This window comes from Copadichromis virginalis, linkage group LG19 (assembly GCF_057382275.1).
Source record: "Copadichromis virginalis isolate Kocher_CV1m ecotype Utaka linkage group LG19, C_Virginalis_male_GT1.1, whole genome shotgun sequence".
NCBI classification, from domain to species: domain Eukaryota; kingdom Metazoa; phylum Chordata; class Actinopteri; order Cichliformes; family Cichlidae; genus Copadichromis; species Copadichromis virginalis.
In genome coordinates, this window is record NC_140636.1 from 17670636 (window position 1) to 17686371 (window position 15736).

The following is a 15736-nucleotide window of genomic DNA, read 5'->3' on the forward strand; positions in this document are numbered from 1 at the left end:
ACATGGTTAAGAAAGGTAATAATTGGACCCTGCAGATTGTTATTTTTTTATTATCACGTCTGCTGCTGCACACTATCCTGCCAAAACAGAACCGGCTCTGCACATGCACCAGCTTCATCTCCTGGGAACACCAGGTGTTTGCACACTATTTTGTGAAATTCCACACTAAAGCTTATGGGATATATATGTCTGGCAGATATTAGTAGTTGCCCGGCACGGCACAGCATAGCTAAGAGAAGCATCGAGTTTATGATGAGAAGCTGATAAAGTCCTCTGCAAGAACAGACACCTTAAAAAGCTTCAGCTTCAGATTTTTACCCAGTCAGTTGCAGAAGAGTTTAATTTCTTTGTCTCTTTAAAGGTTAATATGAAATAGAAAATGAAAATATATCGATAAGCTAATCATTGTAAAATACATTTGGACATAAATACACATTTGCAAAATTAACCAAAAGTATTGAAATAAAAACTGCTGAAACTTATTAACGCTGTTTTTGTTAAGGAGCATGAAAAACGAAACATCTCAGCTTTTAAACCTATCAGGGACCTTCAGCTTTCAGACCTTAATTTTTGAGGAACTTGGAAGGGCAAAGATTTACAACCAGATACTTCTTTGTTTGTTATTACTGTTTTTATTATTCATGAACTAATGTACACAAGTTAATGTACAATTAGACAAATAAAAAAAGAATTCCAATATGCAAGTACAAAGAAAGTTTAAGATTAAAAATATAATAAAAATGTAATATGGCGCAACATCGAGTAAGCTTATTACAACAAGATTTTAAGACAAAAGCAAATTTAGGGTTGCAGTAAAGCTGGGCATTTCCAACAATCCAATAACTAGGCAGTTACTGTGGAAGGAAATAAAAAAAAAAAAAAATCTATTTTACATACAACTGGGAAATGCATTCAGTAATGGCAACTAAACACACACATTGAGTCTGTCAGGAGGGATTACGAGGAGATTTCATTTTGTCTTTGTCCATACTGAAATATGGGCGCCTTGATTACATAACCTTTCTGTAAAGTCAGGCAATCGACACCGCTCACATTAATTGAACAAAGATAATTAAAAAAAGAAAAAAGGCAAGTGTCAGAGGTTCAAAGGTCAGCGGAGGCTGTTGCACGATGCAGGCAGGGAAGAAACGAATAACTCATGTTTGAATAAATATCATTTTAAATTAAATTGTAAACATCCCGGTGGACACCTAAGCCAATTCTAACAATAACTTAATGCAGATCTTCTATTAACAGAAGGATGAGAAAACATTAATACTCCATCCTACAGAGAAACAGCCTACTGAAAACATACTGACAGTATTCTTGATCAAGATAATATAACACAAGTTTAATAGTGATGGCTCATAACAGCAGCAACAATCAGTCTGATAAAGGCGTAAAAGGAAGGCGAAGACTACTTCTTTCAGTAAAGCAGAAACAGACACAGCACATGATGGTAGCCTTGCATCAACGCGCATGCTTTCATGTAACAAAGTCACCAACCTAAAACGATACAAAGTGCGAGTGAAAGTTAAAAGCTCGTGAGTACATCTCGCTCCTGCATGCTCGTGTAGAACGGTTTCCCGAACACAAACGAGTGAAGTCCGGCCCTCAGCTTCTCAGCGAAGGCCATCACGATGTTCAGGTCTCCCTCCACCATCAGATCCAGGTCTGTCTTTAAGTTGCGCAAAGACCGAAATGGCTTCTTCCCTTTTTGCCTGCGGAGAGAGACGTGGACACGTTGAAGTATAATGCAACTGTTAACCTATAAAACTCAGGGTCGGGGGACTTGCATTAGCCTTTAGTCGGGCTGCAGCTGTGCACAGGAATGCCATGCCATGATGAATTATGTATGCTGCTAAAGCACGCTACCTGAGCATAAACAGCCTTGTCAAGGCACCTGTAAAATAGTATGCCCTTAGACCTCAGGCTGTCGACGGCACCATAAACAAGACCGGTTTTATGCTTTCACACGAGCCCACAAATTATGGTTTTGCTTGTGTAGTTAGTGTCGTCTCTGGAGTGAGATATGTTTGGGCGGTTTTTATGCATTGGAAGGAGTAGGCTTCAAAATAATTCATTTGGACTCAGTTTAAGCATTTTGGACAGGAGGGGAGCAAAAATCAAAGTAACTATTTGTAGAAGCAACGGGAGTTGGGGAAGGTCAGTCAACTGTTGTGGAGCACAGAAGGAGATGAGTCAAGCCCAGATGGAGCGATGACCAGGTCACCACCGGGTGGGAGGCACGAAACAATTCAGCGAGCCTGAGGAATATGGTGGACTTTAGAGTCTCAGATGAATTGAAGGGCTTAAGAAGGCGCTTCTGGACACGAACCAGAGATGGGTGAAATAAGCCTGATGGGATCAGAGTGTGACTGGACATACAATTATGTCCCCTTTTATTTATTTATTTTCTTGACCAAGCAAAAGGGGGAGGTAATTAAAGCATATAGTGAGCATAAAGCTTCAGTACTGGTTTCAAACACGCGCTGCCTTAATTAAAGCTTTAGTATGGAACGAGGCCACCATAAGCCACCAGGTCACCTTGCAACCTGGACTAGTGTCACATTTCTGTGGCCGGGAGGTAAAAGAGATACGAGAAATTATTTTCAGGGATCAAATGGCGATCATAAAAACATCATTTAGTGTTTTGATTATGATGATGGGAGGAAAATGCAATTTCCAGAGCCCTTTCAGAGGTTTAGCTGTGGTAACCTGTGAAGGTAACGCAATGTCTGTGCACCATTTCCTCTCAAAAACATTATTCATGCACTACATAGATGGGGAAGCTGTCCTTCTGGGAGGATGCTGAAGATTTATCACGCTGTGTGGCTACAAAGTCGGCCTCTCCCCAGTTTCCTCCTTACACCTTACACATATTATAGCTGAAATTATTTTCCTCTCTTTATTAATAAATCATGTTCTTTTAAAACACATTCTGCAGAGAAAAGCCAATGCTAATATTGGAAAGGCTGGCACAAGCAAGCATTCAGTATCACAATGTAAACACATTTTACTGCTGCTTAACTACAGGACAAACATGTTGTGCTCTCCACCGCATACAGGCACACTATTTGAAGATATGGGGTAAAAATGGAAGATGGGAAGTTATTCAAACTCATCAGTGTTCAGCAGCTTCCAAATAACCTAATTTTCAAAAAGTTGGGCCACTGTTTAAATATAAATGGAGTGAAGTAAATGTGAAGGTACCAGTTATACAGAACAACTTTCCAACTTTTCTGGAAAATAACTGGAAAAGATGAGAAATGTCTAATTCAACACTGATAATAATGTTTTATGTAAAGCAATAAGTGGCTGTTGTTTTAAAGCTGGGCCCAAAAGTGCCTCCAACAGATAACACAGTGGAGAGCTGACTGGAAAGGTGGGGAAAGAGAGCGGGGGAAGACATGTAGCAAAGGGTCGAGGGTTGAAATCAAGGTCAGGCCACTGCATTTGGTCTTTGTGGCCTATGGTCGCCGGCTCATGCTGTGAGCTAAACTGGCGCCCAGTCCTCACACACTTCTACCATAGACAGTACAAACGATGTAGTACCAAGTTCTGGGTTTGAAAACTGCCTTAAACCTGCATTTTTTCAGGCCAATAGAGGGTGACTCCTCTGGTTTCCAAAAACAGCCCCGAAAATAAAACTTCAAATTGTATAAAAATCAGAAAACATTCTTGAGCTCTTTTCCTCTTTAAATATTTTCCTGATGACTTTATGCACTCAGTTATTTCAGGTCAGACTGAATAAAACATGAAGTTCATTTAGTAAATTACAGTCATTAGAAGTGTCAGAAGCAGAAGCAGTAAAAGGCTCATTGCCCCGAGGTGCAGGACCGAGTGCTACAGGAGATCTCTTCAGCCTGTGGCTATTAAGACTACTTAACTCCTCCCCATCCTGTAGGGGGGACATTTATAAACAGTTTGAAACTCATCATGTGCTCAACAGTACTTTACACTGTTTAGACAGTTTCATCTGTTCTTTACTGGATAGGTGGATTACACAATTATCTCATTTTTCTGCTTTTTGCCATCTCTTACCTCCATCTGCTGCTAACAGCATCAATATTATGAAAAGTCTGTCACTTTCTGCCCATTTACACCACTAGCCAAGCATTTATGATACAGCACATTTTTACATTTCCACTTTTTCTTTAATCTGCCTCTTGTTTTTAATCGTCCTTTCTATTTATATTTTACAGCTTTTATTTAAAAAAGGCACAAAAATTGTCCTCAGGATGAGTAAAGTTCTTATCACATTTCTTCTTATTAGCAATGTAGGGTTATCCAGAGTAGCAACTTGTCACAAGTCATTAGCCAATAAGAGCGCATTTTCACATGCAGATGCATCCTTAGTTTTAAAAACTCGTCTCACAAACAAGATGGCGACAGTGAAAATGCTCAGCTTGAAGCGTCACATCGCAGTGGATACGGCCATCTTTCAATATTTAAATGCCAAACTTTATGAGGCAGAAATAGGTGGGTTTATAGCATGGTACAAAAATACATAAATAAAAGTAACAATAACGGCCTTTATATGACAACAGTAAACTATACAGGGGTTAGCTTGAAATTAAAAGGCTTAAAGATTACAGTACTAGGAGGCCTGAAAGCTTTGCGGAGCAGGGAGGCTGCCCACAGTTGTATTCGTGGCATCTTTTGGAGCATTTTTAACCAACTATCAGACAGATAATGTTGCCTATTTTCTAGTCCAAAACGTCTGTGCTCTGTGTTTGTTGAGCAAAATTTCAATTAACAGGTGTCCGTGCCATTGCTGTGCACACATACGGTTTATGGATGCTCACGCCCAAGACGCATGGGCCAACAGACCGGTCAGCAACCATCTAGCAACTACTGGTCGAGAGGCAACAATCATTACTCCTTGAGTGGTTGGCAAGTGGTTGCAACAAAACGAATTGCTAGGCATAGAGACCAGTCAGTGATCCCCTGGCTTCGGTTGCTAGCAGGTCGCCATAGTCGCCAGTAGTTTACAGGCAAGACGCTGGCTTGTCTGCAAACACTAATCATATACTTGCATCACTTAGCCGCAGTTAAACTTGGAGAAAGTGCCACGCAAACTGGAAACGGAAAACATTTGCCTGCAAAGTAAAGCTTGTGCCTTGGTTGACGATATGACACAACTCATAAGTTTCCAGTCCGCAGACAAGCTTCATCTTCATTACATGCAATTCACAAACTATTGGATGATATGTCACTGCTGCTACAGCCATCCTTTATACAGACTCTATGAACAAAACAGAATGGCAGATTATGAAAACAGATTACTAGTGACTATGTTATTAAAACATAATCTCCATGTTCTATCAGTCCTGGGGAAAGGATAGCAGCTGTTAAGGAAGGTTTTCTGAGGTCACTAGTACAGTTTTATGTGTTAGATGTTGCGAATACACATTAGGAAGATAAGCACTCTTAGGTAGAAGGTCGCAAAATACATTATTTTGACTAGCATCTGGTATCCCCTGAAAGCTGGGGATATATATTGCTGCCTGTTGTAGAATGAGTTCTAGATGTAATCGCTTAAGCCAACAGCAGCAATGTTTGCGCTTTCTGCTCATGGGCAAAAGGGTGAACGTAATGCATAGTAGAAAAAAAATCCCTCCAAAAGCAGCACTTTGGGGAAAACAAGCACTCAGATCTATAGATTCCTTGGGAAATGCATCATAGCCTGCTTGTTGAGACCAGTGTGAAGGATGACTCATCTGATCACAGGAGTTTTTTTGCCTCCTGCTCAGCAGAACAGTGTCTGTATTCTTTGCACTACTTCTCCTGCAAAGAGCCAACCCCCATGTTCCCCTGACCTTATGTTCCACTCTGCGCGTTTCTTGACACACTCCTCTTCATCTTGATTTAAGTGTAGGCTTACACCTGCAGCCAGCTGAATCTGAGCTGCCTATATTCCTGTGTTTTTCAATCTAACATCACCGATAAAGGGACACTTCTCCTTCTGTATAGTTTTGGTTTAGTACTCTGAGGGTGTGGGCTCATCGTGGTACCGTCTCTCCTCTCCAACTGTCCATCTACCCGATCATGCCCTGAGACTGGTTTCATTTGGGTCCTCACTAAAACTCATCAAATGTGTCGTAGATCCTAATTATCCACTTTCTGGTAATTTGTCCCTCCAAGCTTGCTGCACCCTCACTACTGCACAGCCAAACCCTGGAGACAACAATAACTGAAACTACTATTTTGATAACAGGGCTTTAGGGTACCTCTTGCTGTGTGCTTTATGGATGCCCAGCGGTGATGGTGGGTCAAAGCAAGGTGAGCAGCTAGAATGCAAAGTCGAATCAAAAACAATGGCTAAAAACAAGGAAATCATCAGCTCTCCTTTTGGGGATTTTCTTGAATCTTCCTGTGGTGCAGTGTCTCTGAGTGCCACACGGTAATCTCTTTTCTTATTTGGATTAAAGACTTATTAGTGACAGCTCTTACGTTTCGTCCTCGATGTACTTGAGCAGAGTGAGGGCCTTCCTGTGGAGCAGCAGCAGAAACTGGGCCAGATAGGTGCTCCGCAGGGACAGGCCTGGCTTCAGCATGAACACCTGGGTACGAGACAGGATGTCAATTAGTAGTCGGATCCGCGGCTCTGCTGGAAGAAGAGCAGAATAATACACTCCTCCCTTCCTTTGTGCTAACCTTGAGAAACAATCATGCTGTTGCTACCGTCTTGGGGGGAGATTCCTAACAGCAGCTCTAAGATGGCTCTCAGGTGAACAAATGATGGGGTGTGACCACTCGGCTTTCAAATATTTGCCGTAAAGCCGGGCACACATCTGATCTGGATTTTCTCACCAGCTATGACAGTGACTCGACCACTTTTAACTTCACAATAATACACACAGCAGTAAAATTACAACTATGCTCTGGTGGTTGCATGCAGTCATCTGTGAGTGAAGCTGTGGCATAATTGCAAAAATATCTTCTAATTGGTGATTACACAACAACCCTCTAAAAACCAGCAACTCAGTGATTAGAAAACAAGTATTAATTAATAGCATACACCGTAAATCTGCTTCAGCATCGCTTTTGCTAATTATAAGTTTGAGTCAATGACTGCTCTGTTTTCATGCTCATGAACTGAAATGCTTGAACATTTCTATGACTCAAATCTAATTAAAACTGAACCAAATTTTTTCTGTGTTAATTGTTTATTTAAAAAAACAAAAAAACAAACAAACAAAAAAAACTGTGTGTAATGTTAAATTCACCGATATTTTAAGTAGATGCCATGTACAAATCTCCTACATAACAGCTGGAGAGTGAAAGCTGAATTTTCATCTCTGTGAGTCAGAGCTGACTGTGAGTCAAAATCAGATGACACATACCTGCAAAAACGTGATTTATTTAAGCAATTACAGGAAAGATTTTGCAGACTGGCTCATATAACAATCAGTCACAAATGAGTTCATCTTAGGAAAGATAAAGCACGGAGCAATGTATACGGTCACCGAAAATCATTTCATACCACAGGAGCCTTTTCTTATTTGATCATTATTTCTATTTTATTTTAAATGACAGCAAAGAGAGGACTGCTTTTCTGCATTTAATTATGACATTACTAATGGGGCTACTATATCAATATGTCACGAAGACAGACATCTTTAATATCTTCATCTTAAAGCAGTTTATATATAATGAGAGATGATTTTTTTTTGTTAGATTCTTACCTCAATTATAAATGACTTGACCAAAGCGTCTTTATGCATGACGTCTTGAAATATATTCCTAAGAAAAAGAGCACAGAGGTTATCGCATTAGTGCTTTTCATTTTAGAGGTTTTTAAGTATAGTGTAAGGAAGCTTCAACTTAAATGTTACATGCTTGTTTTCACACAAGCCCTGAACATTTATAGTTGTCACCAAAAGGAGCATGTAAGAATGCAAATCTGTGACGCAATGGTAGTGGGAATTAAACTGTCTTTATATTACAGAGCTGGCAGGTTCAGGCTTATATGATGCCTAACTGAGTACGTCTGTAAAAACACAACATATATGAGTATCACTTACAGGTCAGGTGTAAAGGTTTCGTCAGTATGAATGACTGTATCTGGAGGAATGTCATCCTCGCTATCAGTCTTCCAGAGCGCGCTTAGCTCAGAACGCATGTAGCGCCGCTGGTTGTATGTGTGTTCATGGCACGGCGGCATCTGTTTCACTGTGTTGATGTCCACGTCGATGTGTGTGGTCGGGTAGGGCGAGTAGAGTACCTGGCGGAAGGGCAGAACAAAGCTGCCGGTCGAGTCCTAAGAGCGGAAAAAAGGTGAAAGAGTTGCTCCTGTTTGCACCTGTGAGCACAAAAGCTAAACTCGGTGCTTGCAAAAAATTTTATATTAGAAATTCTGATGCACATAAAAGTAAAATGCAAAACATTGGTAAAGAACAATCATATCCATAGATACAACATGCAGATCAGCTTTAATACATAATTTAACTTTTAGAAACACAGAAGCTTTAGTCGTTTTTCTCTCGGTCAGTTTCAGTAATGTATAAGATGCAGATTTTGCATTTGCTCTACAATATACATTAGCAACCCTCCATGACTTTATGACTATGATGGTTTTTGTATTTTTTTAAACTTTCTGTACATTAAAAAATGAGCACAAAACGGCTTTAAAATGTGTCTGGCGCCTTTAACTTTAATCTTTTCCATGGACTATCATAAAAGCAGATCTATTATACTCATTTCCAAGTCCTTATTTTTATTTTTGGACTTGAATAGCTCTGCACAATTCACATTTCAAAATAATCCTCATTAATCTTATGCTAAGACTTTCTGCAGTCCCTCAGTTCATCCTCTGTCAGAAACAAACCATCGTAGCGCTTCTTTAATCGTCTTCCTTCTTTTAAAGCCAGCTTTTTCTGATTGACACAAAACAACAAATTGAAACAGCAGGTAGGTGGTACACCTGATATACCTGAGATTACCATATTTGGAATTGTCACTGACGTATAGATCCAAGAGCAGAGAAAAAGTAAAAAAAAAAAAAGAATGTTTAGAGTCTAAAACTTTAATTTTATAGCTTACAGAGAAGCTGAACCATTTCAATTATAAATGAAATATTTAAGTAAAGGCTTCTTTTTGAATATGTTCTTTCATAACCTAAAATTGTGTCTGTCACAATTATGACCAAATATGTAGCTTCTCCATGTTTTCCTTTGCATGGTCACACTGGTTGTATGTTTCAAAGCAGATGAATCTCATGCAGTGTAAAGGGAAAGTCTTATTGAATTACGTCCCTGATATGAAAAAGAAATTAGGTCAGAGCAACAAACAAGGGCGACATCAAATCAGCAGACAAAACAAAACAATAGCCAGATCCTAATTCTAACCACAGTGTACTGTATAATGAGAAAGAGCTGGTGGCTACCTTGAGCAGACCCTGAACAAACAGGCCAGTGTCATACTTGAAGGAGTCGTCGGCCCTGCAGAGGCGAGAGCACTTCCTCTCAGCCGGAGTGAGAAAGAGGCAGAGAGTCCGCACAATCTGTAAAAGACGGTCAGATTTACCGTATTTCCCGGACTACAAAGCGCACCTGAATATTAGCCGCACAAGCTAAAATCAGGGGAAAATCCTGTTTTGTACATACATTAGCCGCACCTGACTAAAAGCCGCAGGTGTTTCAATGTTGACTCATCATATGTAAGAGAATATGCACAAAGGGAATTGTCAGGAAAGAGATGGCTGTTTGGAGACACACCCCTTTTATTAATATTTTGAAAAACAAGTTATGGGTACATATTTGCACATGTAGTACATAACAGTAACCTACAGCACACCAGAAAATAGATTCGGACTACCTTTTAGGCTCAGGTGCAGTGACACGGCTTTAACAAGAAGAAAAGTCAGTCATTCACCATCTTTCTCTTCTTCCTGCGCTCTAAAACCACCAAAGTCCTCTTCTCCAATGTCGGAAACAAACAGGCTCAGGATGGCTTCGTCATCCACTCTCCGCTTCTCTCCTTCGTTGTCACTTTCAAAACCAAAGAAATCCTCGTTGTCAGTGTCAGAGTCGAACACCCTCAGAAGGGCTGTGGCGGTGTCCTCCTCTCCATCATGCAGCAGTCCAGCCCTTCAAAATCCGTTGGTGATCGTGGATGTTTTCACACTTTTCCACGCTGTCAGAATCCACCGGTGGAGTTGGGCATAACTTGCTTTTCGCAAGTTTATCGCCGCTCGTCATCCACGACTCCCGCTGAACGCGTAGTGCTACTTTGAAGTTTGTTTTTCGCGCTACTTCGTACGGCACTACGTTGCCTGGCGGACGGACATGTGACTAACATACCACTCTTGAACCCCGATCCTTCCGCCAGGCAACGTAGTGCCGTACAACAGCGGAACAAACAAAACAAATCGTCTTACGATATCACAAAAATCACGGACAATCCATAGAAAAGCCGCACCTGACTAAAAGCCGCAGGGTTCAAAGCTTGTGCAAAAAGTAGCGGCTTATAGCCCGACAATTACGGTATCAACCCACAGTCTGACTTTCTAACTAATGAGGCCTGAAGATAACCGGGTCTGATTATTTACTGAAGAATTTATGCAACAAAAGCTTTATCTTTAATTAATTGGTGTTCAGTTTGGGCCTCGAGACAAGAAACCTACAAATTAATGCATTGCGTGCTTTTGATATTCACTGGGAAAAACTGGAGCTGCTATATTTGTGCACCACTAATCTTTCTTTAAATCAGATACCTGGAGATTTAAAGTGGTTTTTCAAACACACTGTATGGAGAAAGTTTTCATACTTTAAGTTTTTCACACTTTGTTTCACTTTTGAATCAATTCACTTAAAAAAAAAAAAAAAAAAAAGACTCTTCTTCTTGCCAGAATTGTTCAAGCTCACCTAGGTTGGATGATGAGTGCACAGCCATTTTCAGCACTCCCAAGAGATGCTTTTATGCTGCACGTCAGTTTTGAAATGTAAACCTCTGCTACAGCCTGAGGGGAACTCTGGATCAGGTTTCTCTGAATTTGTCTGCCTGTGTCTTTCCTCTATCCCAACTATTCTCAACGTCCATATTTATAGAGAAACCATCCACACAATAAGACGCTCCTACCACATTTGACAATAATAATGAGGTGACGCTCAGCATCTGCACAGTTTAGTCTTCATTTCATTAAACTAGATGATTTTGTTTCTTATGGTCTCAGAATCAAGTAGTAGCTGAGCGCTACCTTCATAATGGTTTTCATTTAGTAAAGCTCTCTCTTCTCAACAAAGCACAGCCAGATCTCAGTTACAGAGATAATTAGTTTCTCGGTTACCTTCTGTTCTTTATAGTCGAGTTTGGCTCAGTGGCCAGATTTGAGAAGACTGTCATGGTCACAAACCTCTACCAATGATAACAAAAGAATGATAGAAGCGAAAGCGCACTCGGTTCCTTTTAATGTTGCAGAAACAGCCTTGTACCCCCTGAAATCTCTAAGTTGATACAATGCTTTCTCACACATCATCTTGACCTCTCTAGATAACTGCGAGCCTCCCTACTTGACTCCAATTGAGCTGTAAAAGCATCTCAAGGACGACTGATAGATTTTAGGCGTCACACCGCAATAACAGTTTTTGAAGTGTTTTGCAGAGACTGACGAGGGGAAAAAATAAAACGCAGGCTCATTTTCAGATGAGTATGAAACACAGGAAGATGAGGAAAACTTGAAAGAGTCTGAAAAGAGCAGACTTGAAGCAGTAACCCGACTGAAAATCAAAATACTGATGCGAAACTAAAAGAAGTGCAAGAGGGGCTCATTAACAAACAAACATAACAACAAGCTTCAAAACATTTAAAATTATGTCGATGCTGCGTCTGTGTGGAGCCACTAATCCAGCACATTTACCTTGTTTATTTTCTCCGGGTTGCTTCCAACCACGATTGAACAGCCACACGTCTGCAGATGAGAGCTGATGGCCCTGAAACACAGAGACAACATCATGCAGATTAGCACCAATTAGCTTCATTAGAATTCTTCTGATTAGAAACGAAAAGTTTTTAGGAATAACAACTGAGACTAAGGAACGGCATCCCTCCCCGCTAAAAATATGAGGCCTTAAACCTTTTGACTCATCGACTTCGGCTCACATTCCAGCCTTTTTGAATTGACTTGTTTGATTGCTCATAAAAAAGGATTACTTCTAAACCTGAGATTATTTCAAGTAATACACAGTGAGTGTGTTCTTTCTTAAAGCCTGAGCTATAAATATCAGATCCCAGCAAATAAGTTCCACTTTCCAGATGCTCGTGTCGTCGTCACAGGATACTGAGCTAATCCTGTTCAACTCTGAGCAATTTGGCGCTTCATTGCTAGAATGGACTTTGTAGACTCTCGACACTAAAGAGCGATTAAGCTTTTCGTCCTTTCTCAGGAGATAACTTCAGCTAAGTGAAGAGCCATTACTCATCATTTGAAGGTTGATGGGTGTTAAATGGGCATTGTTCATCATCTGTCTCCATTTGCCTGTACCGGATTGCTTACTTGTGTAGGAAATCCTCGTGGCAGCTGTCCCCGATGTCATCATCATTTAGCACCGTGTCTTTTATCTGCTCAGCAGGAGCGAAACAAATGAGTCATTTTAAAAATTGGCCTACAACAAAGACAAAAGTGCTGACGGGCATATCTGCAAGGCATTGTAATGAAAGTGGAGGGTTAAAAAAAAAAAAAGACAGTGAAAGATTCTGGGGAGCTTCTTTGTACTTTTACATTTGCATATTAAAAGGGAGCAAATGTGTTGAATCACACTGGGTGGTAATCTAGGCAGGGAGAGAACCTTGTTTAGTTAAACCTCTTGGAAAAAGAAGTCATTTGAACAAGAAAAACCACAAAAAGACAAACAATTTCCTCATGTTTTGTCAATAAATTTCACTTGCTGGAATTCAAGCTCCTTTCAGTTACTGGCAACATGATATAGGATAAAATACTACTGGCTCTGTCTTGATTTTGTTATTTAAATGTAATTTAATGATGCCAACAATGCCAACCAGTTTTTCTAATGCAAAATGAATGACATCTTTCACTGTCTCTTAGTTACTGTGCAGTTGGTATTAATAGACTGAAAAATTGTTACTTACATCTATATCTTCTTGTACACTATGTGTCTTCATAGAGGTCAGCAGCTCCATGATTGGGACAATTTCTAAGCTCAGCACTGAGATGATATTGTAACCCTAAAATTAACAGAAAAAAAGGAGAGAAAAGAACAAGAAGTTTCCAACCTACATAGAAAGACACACAAGGTTAAAAATCTGACCAGATTTTGACTGCTTTTAGCACTTTATCAGTGCATTCAGTATTCCAGGAAACCTCAAAGCTCTAAAAACAGCAAGTGCATCAGCCAAAAGAAAGGTCCAACCAACTGAATGTTTACTCCAGTGATGCATTTTAAAGCCGTTTTTTTTTCTCTCCCAGTTACTGGTGTGTTAAATCATTCTATCCAACGCTATTATTACTTGTTCACTAGCTTCCCCTGTAGGATCCCTCAGACCTAATTAACTAAGCAACCCCTCTGTGTTTGGAGGATACAATTTTATTATTCTGGCAATGTTACTGAAATCCCAAATGGGTACAACAAATGTGACAGATAAGTTAATACTCCTTTAAATGTAATAATTAAAGCTGAAAGGCAGGTTTTATGAGTATAAAGAATAATAATTTGCCTATTCTTCAGTGCACACTAAGGCCAAATGCCTGTAAGTCAAGGCTACCTTCTGCATCCAAATGCGTCCCTTGCGGATAACGTGCTTCAGCCTCTCCACACAGATGGTGTGCAGGGGGAGGTAGAAGGACAGCTCTGTTTGAGGCAGAATAATGGACAAGGCACATGTGTTCTTGTCCCCCTTGAGCTCGCCATCAAAGATGAGAGACACGATGATGACGCCCTTTTCTGCCAGCACAAAGAACTTCACGTCCACGGCACCGCACTCTGCGCTACGCAGAATCTCCCCATTGAGTGTGTGATTAGCCAAAAATGTTACTTCTCCATCGCTGAGGAACATCAACTGGTCACCCTTTGGTACCCAGATGTGGCGCACCCGTGGTCCCAGAATATTGTCCCAGTAGGCAAAGGTGGCAGCCAGGAGCGGGCATTCTCCCTCTACCGCTACTTCAGACTTTGCCACAGCAGGTGATTGAGGTGGACAGCCGGAAGACATTGGGACAGGTCTTCAAGGATCACTTATAATTAACCTGAAACATAGAAACCCCTTTGTTTATGTTACAAGTACAGGACAAAAAAAAAAGTGTGAGTGGAAATGAAACTGATTTGTTTGCACTTCACAGACCAGCCCCAAAGCAACTTCTGCTTCTCTGACCAATGTCGAAAGTAAAAAGATGTTTTCTACAGGCATTCATGAAAACAGTAAAAAGAAGGGGTCATTTCATATTCAGATTTCTGGCAGACTACACACACGTTACAAGCTCACTCAAAAAAAGCCTCTGAGACTTCCTGGTCTTCTGTGAAGTTCGGATTGTACAGCTTGCACTTGGATTTAATTTCAGAGAAAACATTCGTTCTCATCATTTCCATCCCCCACTGATTACAGGTCAGGTGAAATATAGCCAACTTATCCCACCAAATAAAGAATTATATTGATTACAGGCACGCCGAATTTACAAGAAATGTCAGCTTATTCGAGGCTTGAGGTTATTACTTTGCCAGATAGTTGTACATTTCAACAGCAATCAAATTTACATTTAAATTAAAAGCTTTTAAAACAGAGTTTGGCGTCTAATAGTTACAGCAATTTAAAAAGAACGTAAACAACCTTATACTTCAGACGCACAGATTGTAATCTCCACGTAAATTTTACTGGAAGTTAATATGTGTAACTTTAAGAATAAGAGCGTAAGAAACGAAATGCAGGTAGTGTTTATTCGATTATAGGCTAACTAAAGCTAACCCGCTAACTAGCGTGAGCCAACGACATCAATACAACTTACTTTTTCGGTGTTTTGGATGTTGAAAACGCCACACCACAGCGGTTCCAGAAGATAGACGTTCAGTGTTAATGAAAAGTCATTGCATTTTTGCCTGTTGGTGCCATAGCTTACATTAACTACGATTAGCCAGTTGCAGCTTGGCTGCAATTTTGTTATGATCGTTAGCACACTTCCTACTACGTCAGGCTTACGTCATTGGTAGGGGTAAACGACGACCTCTAGCGACCGGTACATGGCAGTTTACAGCGAGTCAATGATGTCATTTTTATTCCAGGCTGCTACCTTCAGAAAATGAGTTATTTTAATTCATTTACATGGAGCCTGGTCATACAAATGGATGTAGCTGCGGGCCCCACACATTGTGTTTGCCTTTTAATTTCATCCTCCAAGGCTAATGCTGACTATAAATAATGGTTACTGACTCCTTCTTTTCTCCCTTTCATTATACATGTGAGAACTGCACAATATCTTCTAGATGCAGAACCCCACAAGCTGAACTGGCGATGTTAACATTGCTGTATTATTTATTTTAAACATCCTCATTCTTTGTTTGCTTTCAGAGCAGGCTAAAAAAATCTGAGGTTCTCTTCTTCAAACAACCAGAGACCAGTTTTCCAGTTAACCCCTCCCTATCACAGGAATCTGTTTGAATGCTGTACAACCAAGATACCTTCACACTTAATCCTTGTCTGTAAGCACACAAATTTACAATATTATTCCAAATGGTCTTTGCACGACTCTAATGGGACAACTGATGCTGGCTCTAAATGGCTCTTA

At 40.3% G+C, this 15736-nt stretch overlaps 1 protein-coding gene across 1 annotated transcript; it reads right to left on the bottom strand.

Moving 5' to 3' along the window:
- Positions 1-1330: 1330 nt before the first annotated feature.
- Positions 1331-15152, bottom strand: c9orf72 (C9orf72-SMCR8 complex subunit). Its single transcript, XM_085441275.1, has 10 exons — positions 14960-15152; positions 13726-14206; positions 13093-13188; positions 12500-12564; positions 11864-11936; positions 9392-9508; positions 8031-8266; positions 7692-7749; positions 6457-6566; positions 1331-1721 (listed from the first exon to the last, which is right to left on the bottom strand). The coding sequence occupies exons 2-10, from the start codon at positions 14170-14172 to the stop codon at positions 1535-1537; spliced, it is 1389 nt and encodes a 462-aa protein (XP_085297401.1). The 5' UTR covers positions 14173-14206; positions 14960-15152; the 3' UTR covers positions 1331-1534.
- Positions 15153-15736: the final 584 nt, after the last annotated feature.

Bases quoted from the DNA above. Each gene is read 5' to 3' on its own strand.
- c9orf72 (XM_085441275.1), bottom strand. From the start codon at position 14,172: ATGTCTTCCGGCTGTCCACCTCAATCACCTGCTGTGGCAAAGTCTGAA. The intron at 12,565-13,092 runs GTAAGTAACAAT...CCTGCTGAGCAG, and splicing joins GTGTACAAGAAGATATAGAT to ATAAAAGACACGGTGCTAAA. The intron at 6,567-7,691 runs GTAAGAATCTAA...TCTCGTACCCAG, and splicing joins TCAAGTCATTTATAATTGAG to GTGTTCATGCTGAAGCCAGG.